Source organism: Myotis daubentonii, chromosome 10 (genome assembly GCF_963259705.1).
Source record: "Myotis daubentonii chromosome 10, mMyoDau2.1, whole genome shotgun sequence".
Lineage (NCBI taxonomy): Eukaryota > Metazoa > Chordata > Mammalia > Chiroptera > Vespertilionidae > Myotis > Myotis daubentonii.
This window is the reverse complement of record NC_081849.1, coordinates 25,120,384-25,133,663: the sequence shown is the minus strand read 5'-3', so window position 1 is coordinate 25,133,663 and position 13,280 is coordinate 25,120,384. Positions and strand designations below refer to the sequence as shown.

Genomic DNA, 13,280 nt, shown 5'->3' with positions numbered 1-13,280 from the left:
CAGCTTCCAGAGGGGAACGCGGATCTGGTCCACGTTCACACTTGCTATACAATCGCTCCCATTTGCCTAACATCTTACAGTTTACAATACTTTTACATCTCTTATTTAGGAACTATCACCACTACCAATAGGGAAATTAGGTGCAGAGATTACGGATTCTCTCTGAGGTTTCACAGGCAGGTGTTTAAATGGCAGCGCGAGGCCTTGGATCTACAACTTTTCTCTGTCCTACATTCCTTTTTCAATACCACATGAATGCTTGAGCCCCAACAACAGAGTACATTTCTAGAACGCAACCGCTGCTACAATATGATTTTATGTGGGGGTTCTGAAAGGCAGTGAACACCCTTACGGGTGGACCAGAGTTGGGCCAGGGGTATTGTGAGGTTAACTTCAAGAGTGTGCCAGGGATACAGAAGGAATACAAGTACCAGGACCTTGCCAGGCCCCTGGGCCATGCTGGAGGCACACTGTTCTAAGAAGAGAGTGACTCATAGCTTATTGCTGGCTGCAATTTAGACCTAAGACTCCATTCTCTTCCTGAATAGGTCCTTCACCCTCCTCTCTACCCTGCCAACCCAGAGCCACTCTGTTGTCATTTCTTATTTGTTATGCCTCTTTGTTACAGTCTCCCCCATCCTTTCTTCTGGACCCCAAGGGGAAGAGTGAAGAATAGGACTGGCTATTACAGTTAACACTAATATGAATACTGACATCGCTTGTGTTTTTCAAGGATCTTGGCATGTTACAGATTAAAGAGTCAATGGGATCCTGGCAAACAAGATCTGCTGCCAACATTTACTTAAGAGATGAGAAAGTGAGGCAGAGAAGTTGAGACTATGCCCGATCTGGAAATAAACCTCGGTTGCTGACTCCTGCCCTGGCTACCCATTCCCGCGGCCGACGGTCAGCGGGCAGCTGTACATTCGATGCAGTAGACATCGCCAGTGTCCTAATCTCCCCTCTTGGGGTTTGCCAACCATCAGAATTTAGCAGCACAGCAGGAGACAGGCCACCTCTACCTACAGCTTGTCTCTTCCCTGGAAGAGTATTTCTAGATGGAACTGATGGCTTTGCTTTTCCCAAGTGAAAGCTGAGGGAGGAAGTCCCTGGGAATATGAGAAGCTTCAGAGTAACGACGATGGGCTAGTCCAAGCACCATGCTCTCCTGCCACCTTCCCTAAGCCACAGAAAGCCGTCTCCTCTTCCTTTTTGCGGGAAGCCACCCATTGTCTTCACTGTCAGAGAAGTGTAAACAAGGATCCCGATCCCGGAAGGCTGGTGAACCTTGAGCCCCTGGCAAGGGCCAGAGCTATGCACCGATTGTCTAGTCCAGACAATGGGGGCTCAGCTATTTCCTGACCAAATATCTCAGAGTAAATCCTTCTAATATTTACTGACCTTTAAGATAGTCTGTCTGTTACCGCAATTACCTGCCTGACAAGAGCTAGATGTGTATCCAAAATTGAATAAAAGGTTGGCGAGGCCTGGGCACCAGTGGAAGTCTTTTCTCTTGCAATGGGCTTTCCGCCTGGCCCCCAATATTTCCAAATTATTTCTTGTCTCTTTCATTTGCGTGCGGCCCCTTCTCCAGATCCCAAACCCTGAACCACGCGGGACGTGGGTCCACATACCTTTTCTCCTTCCAAGATACGTAAAAGGAAAGGAGAATGTGCCTGCTGTGTGGTGCTGAAGAAAAGCAGGAATGTAACCAACTATATTGAAGGCTATGCCAGGACTATCGTGGGCTTCAGGATAGCCATCAGCCTTTCACAGGACACCCTCCAAATTGGAAGGGTTAGTGGTAAAAAAAATACTGCCTTCATCTACAGAAAAAAAATTAAAATGCCTATGAACTCTGTGGCTGTAGGGCACGCACTGGCATTTCCCTAGTAGAGGCCCGATCAGCTCCGCAGGTAACGAAGCTCCTGAGGTTGCACTTCCAATCCAGGTAGGTCTCCACCCTCAAGGTGGGAGCAGCTGGTATCACATGGAATTCAACAGAGCCCTCTTTGCTTATTGCTGACTTCCCACCAGAAGACAAATGTATTGAGAGGAGACTGTATCCCACATTTCCATCCTTTTGAGTTAATTCCTTGCCTGATCACTTCATGTTTCCTGTTTTGAAAACAAATATCACCTACGACCCATGCTCAAAGCACACTCAAGAAATGAAAGTGAGCCTTAGCTGGTTTGGCTCAGTGGATAGAGCGTTGGCCTGCGGACTGAAGGGTCCCAGGTTCGATTCCGGTCAAGGGCATGTACCTTGGTTGCGGGCACATCCCCAGTAGGGGGTGTGCGGGAGGCAGCTGACCGATGTTTCTCTCTCATCGATGTTTCTAACTCTCTATCCCTCTCCCTTCTTCTCTGTAAAAAAATCAATAAAATGTATTTTTTTAAAAATGAAAGTGATAAAGCAAGATGGATTTGATGTGTAAATTGAGAAAATAAATTATTTTGAGTAAAATCAGTTGACCAACTAATTCACTGCAAAATGTAGGACGACTAAGCCAAGAAAATGTAAAACAGATCAGATGTAAAGGGCCAAGTGCAGGTTTCCTTGTTCTTGAGATCCACTTCTTCGGCATAATTCCGAGTTTATTTTTTTCAAGGCTCAACCACTTTCACTGTGGACAGGGATCCAGAATTTTTCCAAACTTTGCAACACCTTCAGCTCTGTGGTTCTCTTTTGTTACTACTATCTTTTCTATCATTAATCTTCTATTTCAAGTCAGTTTTTTCTTCCAGTTCCTAACCTATACATGTGTTTCCCTTAAAGAAATATATAAAACATAAAATTGAACTGTTCATTAACAGATTAAAAAACCTCACTTTATGAATTTACAGTTCTTAAAAATGAAAACCTCCCCAGAAACTTCGTGCCAAAGGCCCTTCTACACTGTGTATCATTTTCCTCTTTGGAAGCCCGGATAAAACCTTTTTGAGGGGAAAAAATGTAACTGCAAAGTACATAAACATTTTACAAGTTGACTTCAAAAGTAGTCTTAGCAAACAAGAGACAACCTGTAGTGTCCATATATAACTTTTTATTAAGAAAATGAACAAAATACATTCTTTCTCCATATGTACATTACATACAACAATTCTACAATTGCAATTATTCAGCAGATCACTATTCACAAAGCAGTGTTGAAAACATTCATCAAACCTGGGATCAGAAGGTCACTGGACCAAAGAACGAAGCCTACAATGTCCACACAGACTGAGCGACAGGATCATGATGGGGACGGGAGACTGAGAACACTCCACCCGGCGCCGCAATGACGGGGAACAAAGATGATGCTAGAAGAGACCTGGTGCCCCAAAGCACTTCTGTTTAACAGCCACTGCTAGCTCAGCCTGCTGTTCCTGAGCTCCCTCAGATTCCCATTTCTGGTTTAGGAACCTCAGGATAGAGCTCTACGCCCCATGTGCCACCGAAGAGGGTGAACACAAGAGTCGGGCCCTGACAGGCAGCAGTTATCGCCTTCACAGGCCAAGAAAAGGAGTCTCAAATGAAATACAAAACTTCCGAATCTTAGCTGTGAGCAAAGAAATACACGTTCTGAAGAGACGCTTGCTTATGCATGATTAAGGGCACGCTTGTTTCAAGGACTCCTTATTTACGTTTATGTTCATTCTGCCTGTTTTCCTTTTGCTTTGCGTTTCTCTGCGTTTCCTTTGGCTTTTGGAAAGTACATCCTTTTTGGGTGTGGATTTAACCATGGTCATATTTAAAAATACATGGAAACAGAAAGCTCTCGTGGGTATGAAGATGCCCCAATGTGCATAATGGTGCACAAAGAGCTGAAGAATTGGAATGAGTCTTAGAAGTTTCCAATGATCTGAACAAGGCATTTCTCTACAGCTTCTGGGTAACACTTATACCCATCATTTAGGCTTAAAAGATACATATCAACAAAATCACTTCCAGACTGTCTAGAAAAAGACAATGTTTAAAGGAATAGAAGAGTAGGCACAAATGCTCGCATCCCAGTGCTCCACACATGTGGTAAGACAATGAGAATGACTGTGTCAATTTTTTAAAAATAATTTTTCAGTCCTCTAACATGTTGGGTTATGGAAGTCAGGAAAAAGAAAATGAGTTAAGTCCCATCGGCTAATATATAGTGGTTTTCCTTCTTTACAATTATGTCCTAAGTTTCGATAATAAACACGTATATAATCACAAACATCAACAAATGTTATCATTTAAAAGTCTCATAAAAGATATTTAACAATTTCCAGCTTTCAGATGAGCAGGTTGCGGTGACACCGTGTTGCCGATGTGGGAGACGCTGCGACAGAGGGAAGGAGCTACCTATCACAGCGTTACTAAGCAGGCCCAGAAAGAGCAGCTCTGTTGGCCGTGGAAGGAGTTGTACCTTCCTTCTCAATCTAACTTCCAGTCCAACTTTGGCTTTGAGGATCCATAAATGGAAGGATCTTAATTTCTGGCCAGTGAGTACTTCTAATTTATAAAAGTAGTTAAAGAGTTGACTTAAAAACATCTTTAACACATGCCATTTTGAAAGATGGGATAATGTTTGTTACCAAGATGAAGACCAAGACAGGAAAAGGAGGGCCTCATCATAGCTTTCCTGTACTTTTCTTCTGAGGCTGTAGACACAACAGCACATAGATTTTGAAGTGGTAGCAGGGAAGAAATCTCTTTAAAAGAAAAATATACACAGCTGACCCTTGAACAAAATGGGGGTGGGGTGGGGTTTAGGGACCCTCAACGCCTGCACTGTCGATATCCATTTCGAAAATCCACATATAACTTTTGACTCCCCCAAAACTTAATTACTAACAGCCTACTGTTGACCAGAAGCCTTACCAATAAACACGCAGCCGATTAACTAACACATATTTTGTATGTTATATGTATCAGACACTGTATTCTTACAATCAAATAAGCTGAAGAAAATGTTATTAAGAAAATCATAAGGAAGAGAAAATATATTTACAGTATTTATTGAAAAGAATCCACATATGAGTAGACCCGCGCAGTTCAAACGTGTGTTGTTCAAGGGCCAACTATTTAATATCCATATATATATGTATATCCATATATATATATACCTATATATGTCCATATATATATATAACAGAATCTGCTCATAGAAAAACACACTATATTGCAATTTCTAAATTGAAAATAAAGGAAATTAATACTATATTATCTAATTTATACATTTCAAAAGACATTTTGCACAAGTCAAAAAAGCAAGCTGGCTTACAGAATAACACAATCACAGCACCTCTTGGCCAGGCTAAATGTAATGTTTAAGAAAGAAAGTCCACTTTTATTTCTCCAATAAAAAGAAATGGGTGGTATACAATTGAGGGAGAACACAGTTTACAACTGGCTAGTCACCAAAACAGTATTTCTGGGAAAGGACAAAAAAAAAAAAAAAAAAGGAGACCAACACATGACTTAAATATATATATATCTTCCCCATAGACTATTCATACTTAAACTTTTAGACTTTCATATCCTACTATTAAACTTGGGGTTGGATAGACAACTACTTTAGTATATCTTATAATGTTGTATTCAGTGTTTTTACACGTATAGCTATTGTGTATGTGTAAAGTTAAACTAAGCCTTCAAAAGATGAAAGTAGCCTAGGACTTCTAAAGTAAGCAATTAAAATAGTGTAAAGCCCCCTTTTCCCCTTTGTCCCAAGAAAGTAAAGACAGTAATTCCCGGCAGCATGCTGGAACAGGCATCCGCAAACATCTGATAGCACGGCCCTGATGGCATTAAGATCCTCTCCTCTTGTTTTGTTGCAAAATAATCATAAGACTCTGCCAGCAACAATAGCATTAGCCTTATTCTAGATACCTTCTCTAATTTAATTAACACTTTACTGATGTGGAGGCAACTTAAAGAATAAATCAGTTATTTAATACTTCTAATGCCAAGCCCAGAATTCATGTATGTATTTCTTGGCCAAGTAGAATAAACAGAGACCTTTGGGATTATGTAGAATTAATTTATTTTAAAACATGGAAACTAAATTGATGTCAGTTCAATTTTGTATGGGTTATAAGTTAAGCATGAAAGGACAATATTTTTCCTAAAGGGTTTGAAAAAAACACTAACCAAATGACACTAAACTGAACAAAGGCTTTCTTGAGGTTGGTTAACAAAGGAGAAAAATAAAGCTCAAAATTGTCTACTTGAGCAACTCTTTAATCATGCACACAGGCCTGTTTAGTAGATCGTCAATGTTTCCCTTCCTGCCAATTAACTTGGCATTCATTAAGCCCTGGATGAAACTGAAGAGTGGTGATCTCCTCAGGCCGGTGTACACGGGGCAGACAGCGCAGATACCCAAACTACCTAACCGCTGAATGCTAGCATCCCAGATGGTCAGAGCTGTTTCAACAAGAGCTTCAACTCCATGCAAAGCAAGTCCCAGGGGAGCCCCAAACTGCCTGTTAAAATGTTTTGGTGCTGGACCCTTATCTAGGAACTAGCTGTACATAATAAACTGCTCACCTAGTTTAAGATCTAGGGCCCATTACATTGTGTTTTTAAAAATATATTTTTATTGATTTCAGAGAGGAAGGGAGAGGGAGAGAGAGATAGAAATATCAATGATGAGAATCATTGATCAGCTGCCTCCTGCACCCCCCCACCAGGGATCGACCCCACAACCTTGGGCATGTGCCCTGACTGGGAATCGAACCATGACCTCCTGGTTCATGGCCAACTCTCAACTGCTGAGCGACGCTGGCCGGATTACATTGGTTTTTTTGTTTCAAGATCACTAACAGCTATTTGGGAGAAGATGAAAAAAAGAAACTAACCAAGAAATGCTGCTTTCCAACGACTATTCAGAATAACTGAGCTTTGATCCCTTTTGATAAGTCTTCTTTCCAACACTGCATTAATAAAATTAATCTAGGGCTAGAAAGGAAGAGCTTTCTTCTTCATTTAGATTTGTGAACCTTCAAATCCATAAGGAAAAAAAGAAGTTCCACCTGGCTGGTGTAGCCCAGTGGTTGAGCAGCATCCCATGAACCAGGAGGTCATGGTTGGATTCCTGGCTAGAGCACATGCCCGGATTGTGGGCTCAATCCCTAGTAGGGGGCATGCAGGAGGCAGCCTATTGATGATTTTGATGTTTCTATCTCTCCCTCATCCTTCCTCTCTGAAATGAATATATTTGTTTAAAAGTTCCCTTTTTCTTTTCTAACATATCCTCATTCTCTTCTCTAGCTCTGTTCCTAAGACTCAAGTGAAAATGCCACAGACAGGCAAAATAGAACACTGCACACATAAGTTTCATAGTTCATTCAGATGGTGTGAACAACAGACAAAAAGACAAATTGTTTCACAATTATAAATGATATCTTACAAATGGTCTAATTCCCTACTAAACATTTCTCCTCATTTTTGTTGTTGACCCTATAGCTCTTGGATAACATCCACATAACATCCTGTTTTAAATCCAGCCACCCAGTGTTTGAGGACCTGAAAGTGTATTTGCAAACTTTATTTCCAAACAATGACTGTAATGTGAAAGAGAAACTAGAACTACCCTTTGTAGTTCAGGTCTATAACGTGAGGGATGCTTTCCCACAGGACACCTCTCTCTGCACCACTAGGACATCTGTATCACTATAATCTCTCATGACTCCTTAAGGGCATAGAATCTATTGTCAGAGGACTTTATCATTGGCTATGACTAGGAATAAGATTTAGTCATTTGGAATTTGAACTAAATTCACATTGTTGAGGGGAAGAGACATGTCTAAGCCTGCATTACTTTTATTTAAGAAAAAATGAATACCAATCATTTCATGGCAATCAAAGCTATTACCAATGCTCAATTATATTGAAATTAAAAGTCAATTCTTAACACAAATTCCAATTTCAGCAGAAAATCAGTGCTACTCGGAGGAGTTGGGAGTAGGGGAAAAAGGCTAAAAAGTATAAAGAAAGGAAAGCCAATAGGCAAATGGAAATGCTGGTGATGTGAATTCCATAAGCTCTGCTATGAAACTTATACCTTATCAATAACTTTATGAGTAAACTTCCTAGTGACAGGAAAAGAAGCCAACACTGGCTCCTCCATTAAAGCTGCCATAACCATATTACTATCGCCCATATGAAAATGAAAAGCATTTTTATAGCAATATTTGAACATTAATTCTTTAATAATGTGCAAGTGTTAATTTCACTATTCTGTTGTCATAAACAAGGATAAATGATGTCTCAGAATGATTATGACATTTTTTTCACAAGCAGCACAACACCTGTAAGCAATGCCATATAAAACCTAGAAAGTCTAGGGCTAAAAGAGCCAAGAATAGTCAGAAAAATAATGACAACACAACTCAGAGTATTTAGTGGGTAGAAGGAAATCAAGGTTAAAATTATGTATAAATAAAATCTCTAAGATAGTACTTTTTGAGAAAAATGAAAAGCACTTGATGAAGAAATCCATAAATTGCAATGAGTCCTTCCTGCCAAAACAAATAATGACAACATCATTCAGCTGATCTAGTAGTCTAATTATTTCAACAAACTTGGAAACTTCTCCCTTCAACTGACATACCTGCAGACTAGAAGTTTAAGATAGCCAAGTCATTTCAGCATGAATACAAAGCACAGGGAGATACAGCCCAGAGTTAAAAAAAAAAAAAAATCACAAAAGAAGGATGTTATTTGACTAATTAGGACTTTAAGAATTTTTAAGCCCTGGCTTTGCTCACTGGATAGAGTGTCGGCCTGCAGACCGAAGGGTCTCAGGTTCTAGTCAGGGGCACGTACCTCGGTTGCAGCCAGAGCTCGTGCAGGAGGCAACCAGTCAATGTGTTTATCTCACATCGATAGTTCTCCCTCTTTCCCTCTCTTTTCCACTCGCTCTAAAAATCAATGGAAAAATATCCTCGGGTGAGGATTAAAAAAAGAAAATAATCTTTGAGTGAAAGAGCCCCAAAAATCTAATCCTCAAGCATTGCCATGTGCAGACCCTTTATGATACTTCTCCTATAAACCTCTTCTGAGGAAGCCTGCACATCCCAGATCAAGGCTATTTTAAGAATTTAAAACTTGGCGAAAACGCAGGTCAGAATCTACAAAAGGATGACATTGCAGATGAACATCAGTTTCTAAGAAAAGAAGGGTTATGAAGGGTGCATTTTTTTATGTCTAGGTGACTGTTTGCAGTACACATTGTAAGGACACCCCAGCCCCCAGATAATTCACTTGAATCCGTAATTCTCAACTGCTTTGCAACATCCAACCAGCTAAAGAATTAACACATTTACTCAGGAAATAATCAATGACCCACAATTACTCAATGAATTTCATATGGTGGTGGGAATAATTACAGGGTAACTTCTCATGTAATTCTCATGAAACAGTATAATTCAGAGAATAAATCAGGAACATACTCCTTTCTAAGTGATTTTTCATCCATTAAGCATCATTCTCCATTCCTCACTAAATGATTAAGTGCCTCAAACTAGCTTTTGTTTGCATGTTAGATTTTAAAACTGTTTTATTACATAAAACTGATCATGTTTCTGTAAATAGCATTTATAAGGCAGATGTGAAAAGACCCCCTGGAGGATAAGCTGGCAACCACTTATATTCAACATACATATTTCACCCAAGAATAGTTTTACAATCTTAAGTAACTGAGCTCTGAACCTAACAAGCTGGTCTATGATAAACCAAAGAGTTAACTTTCTAATGTTCTCTATCACTTTTTACTTATTAGACATGCATAGGCCAATTTTAATGTAAATGAAAACCATGTTTAAAAAGATGCTCTTGCTGCCTGGCTGGCGTGGCTCAGTGGTTGAGTGTCGACCTATGAACAGGAGGTCACAGTTCAATTCCCGGTCAGGGCACATGCCCGGGTTGCAGGCTCGATCCCCAGTAGGGGGCGTGCAGGAGGCAGCAAATTGATGTTTCTCTCATCATCGATGTTTCTTTCTCTCCTTCTCCCTTCCTCTTTGAAATCAATAAAAATATATTAAAAAAAGATCTTGCTAAAGGTTAATACTGTCAGCTTTAGCACAAAGTTAGACATTCAAATCTAAATTTCTTTGCTTGAATAAGAGATTGATACATTTGAATTAATCAAGCTGGCCACATGAGGTCTCTGTCATTCCACAAAATGCAGATGAATTTTAGAAGTGCCTTGCAAGTCAGAGAATTTCTCATGAAGTATAAGCACTAAAAATGATGAAGATCTAGTTTACTTCTAGTTTAAATAAACTATTTCTGGTTTATTATTCTGGAATAATACATTTGGCTGGAAGAAAAGAGAAATGGGAACGAAGCTGAAGCTAGGGATAATAAAACTGAACAAACTGTAGTCCACTAACTAGCATAAACCAGGTGTTTCAATCTGAGGTTTACTAAACTAGAAAGATTTAAAAAATAGTAAAACAGCTACTTGGCTAGCTAAACAATGTATCTAAATACCAAATTAGATTATTTAAATTAAATATACTGCTGGAATTCTTGGAAATAAATGTAGTTACTCATTACATCTATAAGTAAATTTCAAAACAGTGATGTGAAACGTGAGCAATGTGTCACTCTCGGGCATGGATATAATGAAGCCCTACGTTCTCCTACAATCGTTACCAGCAGTGTAAAGCCCCATGACACAAACTCTGATTTACCTTGTCAATAATCTCAACAGTTTCTCACTTAAGCAACATCAAAGTGTTTGCTATCATTCAACCCCATTTAAACATGTTTGGGGGAAAAAAAAATCAGAAATAAAGAGGAAAAGTCCCACACCTAAATAAAGTAAAAGATAAAATTAAAATAAGCGTATGTAACAAAACAAAACTACTGGTACTATCAGGGAAAAACAAGAACAAAAAAGTCACTGAGTTCCCTCCAAATATGGAATCTAAATGAATGAAAAAAATGACAAAGCAATATAAAAATAAATCGTGGAGGGCAGCAGAACTTCATTTGGTAATGTTTTTAAAGTGCCAGAATTCACAGAGAGCAAAATTCAAGGTTTTAAATTTAGAAACTCTTATCAAGTTCAAGTTCTTCCCTATCAACTCTTTGATTTGTACTTGTTTACACAAAATGAGATTCAATTGGCTACCATATTAGTGATATTAATATTTTATATTCTAGACCAGCCGTGGGCAAACTACGGCCCGCGGGCCGGATCCGGCCCGTTTGAAATGAATAAAACTAAAAAAAAAAAAAAAAGACTGTACCCTTTTATGTAATGATGTTTACTTTGAATTTATATTAGTTCACACAAACACTCCATCCATGCTTTTGTTCCGGCCCTCCGGTCCAGTTTAAGAACCCATTGTGGCCTTCGAGTCAAAAAGTTTGCCCACCCCTGTTCTAGACTGTCACTCAGAAAAATCATTTTATGAAACTGTACAAGTATATAAGTAAATTCTATGTGCTCATCTGTAAAGTCAATTGGTTATTCTGCAGCTACACAAATTTTGGTACTTACTAAATTATATATTTTTCACAAGGTAAGGTACAGATCTAATTGTTTAATAAATCACTATATTGATTGCTTTGGGAAGCTTGGAAAGCTAAGAAGCCCAAGATTCAAGCCTAGAACTAGGAAAAATAGATTTCTGTCCATCCCCAAAAGAAGTAAAATCATGCAATACAGAGTGAAGATGGATCTCCAAGTCTCATTCCTATATATGAGACTTTTCAAAAGTGCAACTCAATTTCTTCTCTTTCTTTGGTGAGACCTAATCTTGCTACTCAAGTACATACTGAATTCCATAAAGTCATTCACTTTTAAGAGCCATTGGACTGATGAACATTCATTATACTTAGTCTGCTTTAAGCATGGTGGGTATCAGTTGCACACGGCACACTTTTTTTTTTTTTTTTTAATATAACTTGTTTTTAACACAGCATACTTTTGAGCAAATGAAATAAGCACTGGTCAGGTGTCGGTTTCCTATATTGCATTCCATAGCACCTCATGGAACAATAAATATCTCCATCCCCCACAAAAAATAGACAAACCTATCTGCCTTTTTCTTTTTTAGTTTAATGAAAAAGTATTTGCACCATTTTTCTTTTCCTTCATTTAAAAAAGCCTAGTCTATGTGCTTAGTGAAATGCCTGTCAGTTGTATTCCACTGGACAACTACACGCCATCATTCTTTAAAATATCAGTATGCAGAAGCAGATGTGCGGAGCCAATGTGTCTGGATCAACAAAGCAGAGCTCTGGACACCCATCCTCCCAAATGAAAACGCTACGGACTGATAGCACAGGAAGTAATGGAAGCCCTGGGTCTGTGCAGCTCTATCAGAGAGGAAAGCCATTTTCTTCCAAAACTGCCACAAAGATATCAATGAACATATTAATCACTTCTAGAATCCTCCTGCTGGTAACTTTTATAATGGCTCTTAAAGGTTCTGAACGATACTCTTCTGTTTAAGTTTCTGTGACTCAAAGCTTATAATATCCACCATAGAAACACTACAGACCAATCTCAGATAAGTGCCTGGACCAATCTTGGGTTTCATTTTTCAGTTCTATGAAGAGGAACATATATTTGAGCCCTCTGTTTCTCCTATTGCTTAATGGAATACAAGACTCTAGTCAACAGAGACATATACACATCACTTTAACATACATCAGTTGCCCTACAGAACTATATACTGTTAAGAATGAAGAGGTAAACAAGTGACACCACCTACAAGCAGCTGTGTGATGCAAGGCAAAGTGAAATGGGAAGGGAGGAGAAAGAAGAAGGTCACACAACCCAACAACACAATCCCAATTCTTATAGCACTGGGTCTGTTAATAGTGCTTACTTGCCCTAATTTTATAAAAATGAAATAAAAATCAGGAAAGGGTAAACTACCTGATTATTATTTTTTATACTCGTTAATTTTTAAAAGTTAAAGTAAAAAATATATATATATTTAAATGGAAAGTATACCAATTTCACTTTATTATTAACTTAACTGAGGAATGGGATGAGGAGAATGGGGCTGAGGTCAGGTATGAAGAAAGAGGGTTAGAACTTGTGATGGTAAAGATCCCTTCGGGATTCTGGTGCAGTCCTCAGTCACTGCGGCCTGTCGGTCAGTAGAGTTGAAATCCAGAATACTGAAAGCAGATTCCTGGTCTCCATTTCTGTCCAGTGACTCTTCAGTTACAGTGTGATGAGGTCCACCAGGTTGCCTTTAGGAGGAGTCATGCTGTCAGGAAAGAAATTTACTAAGGTGTCAAAGAGCTGAGTTCTTTGAGCATAGGTATGATCCACATCTGAAAAGCC

The 13,280-nt window shown here is 39.1% G+C and overlaps 1 protein-coding gene across 6 annotated transcripts in view; it reads right to left on the bottom strand.

Annotated features, from left to right (window-relative positions):
* Positions 1-3,029: 3,029 nt before the first annotated feature.
* The window catches only part of MKLN1 (muskelin 1), a 330,333-nt gene continuing 320,082 nt past the window's right edge, over positions 3,030-13,280 (bottom strand). For all 6 annotated transcript variants that reach the window (XM_059711806.1, XM_059711807.1, XM_059711805.1 and 3 more), the window contains one exon: positions 3,030-13,279. In XM_059711806.1, the coding sequence (XP_059567789.1) occupies positions 13,158-13,279 (122 nt within the window). In that variant the 3' untranslated portion in view covers positions 3,030-13,157. The remainder of the gene's footprint in view (position 13,280) is intronic.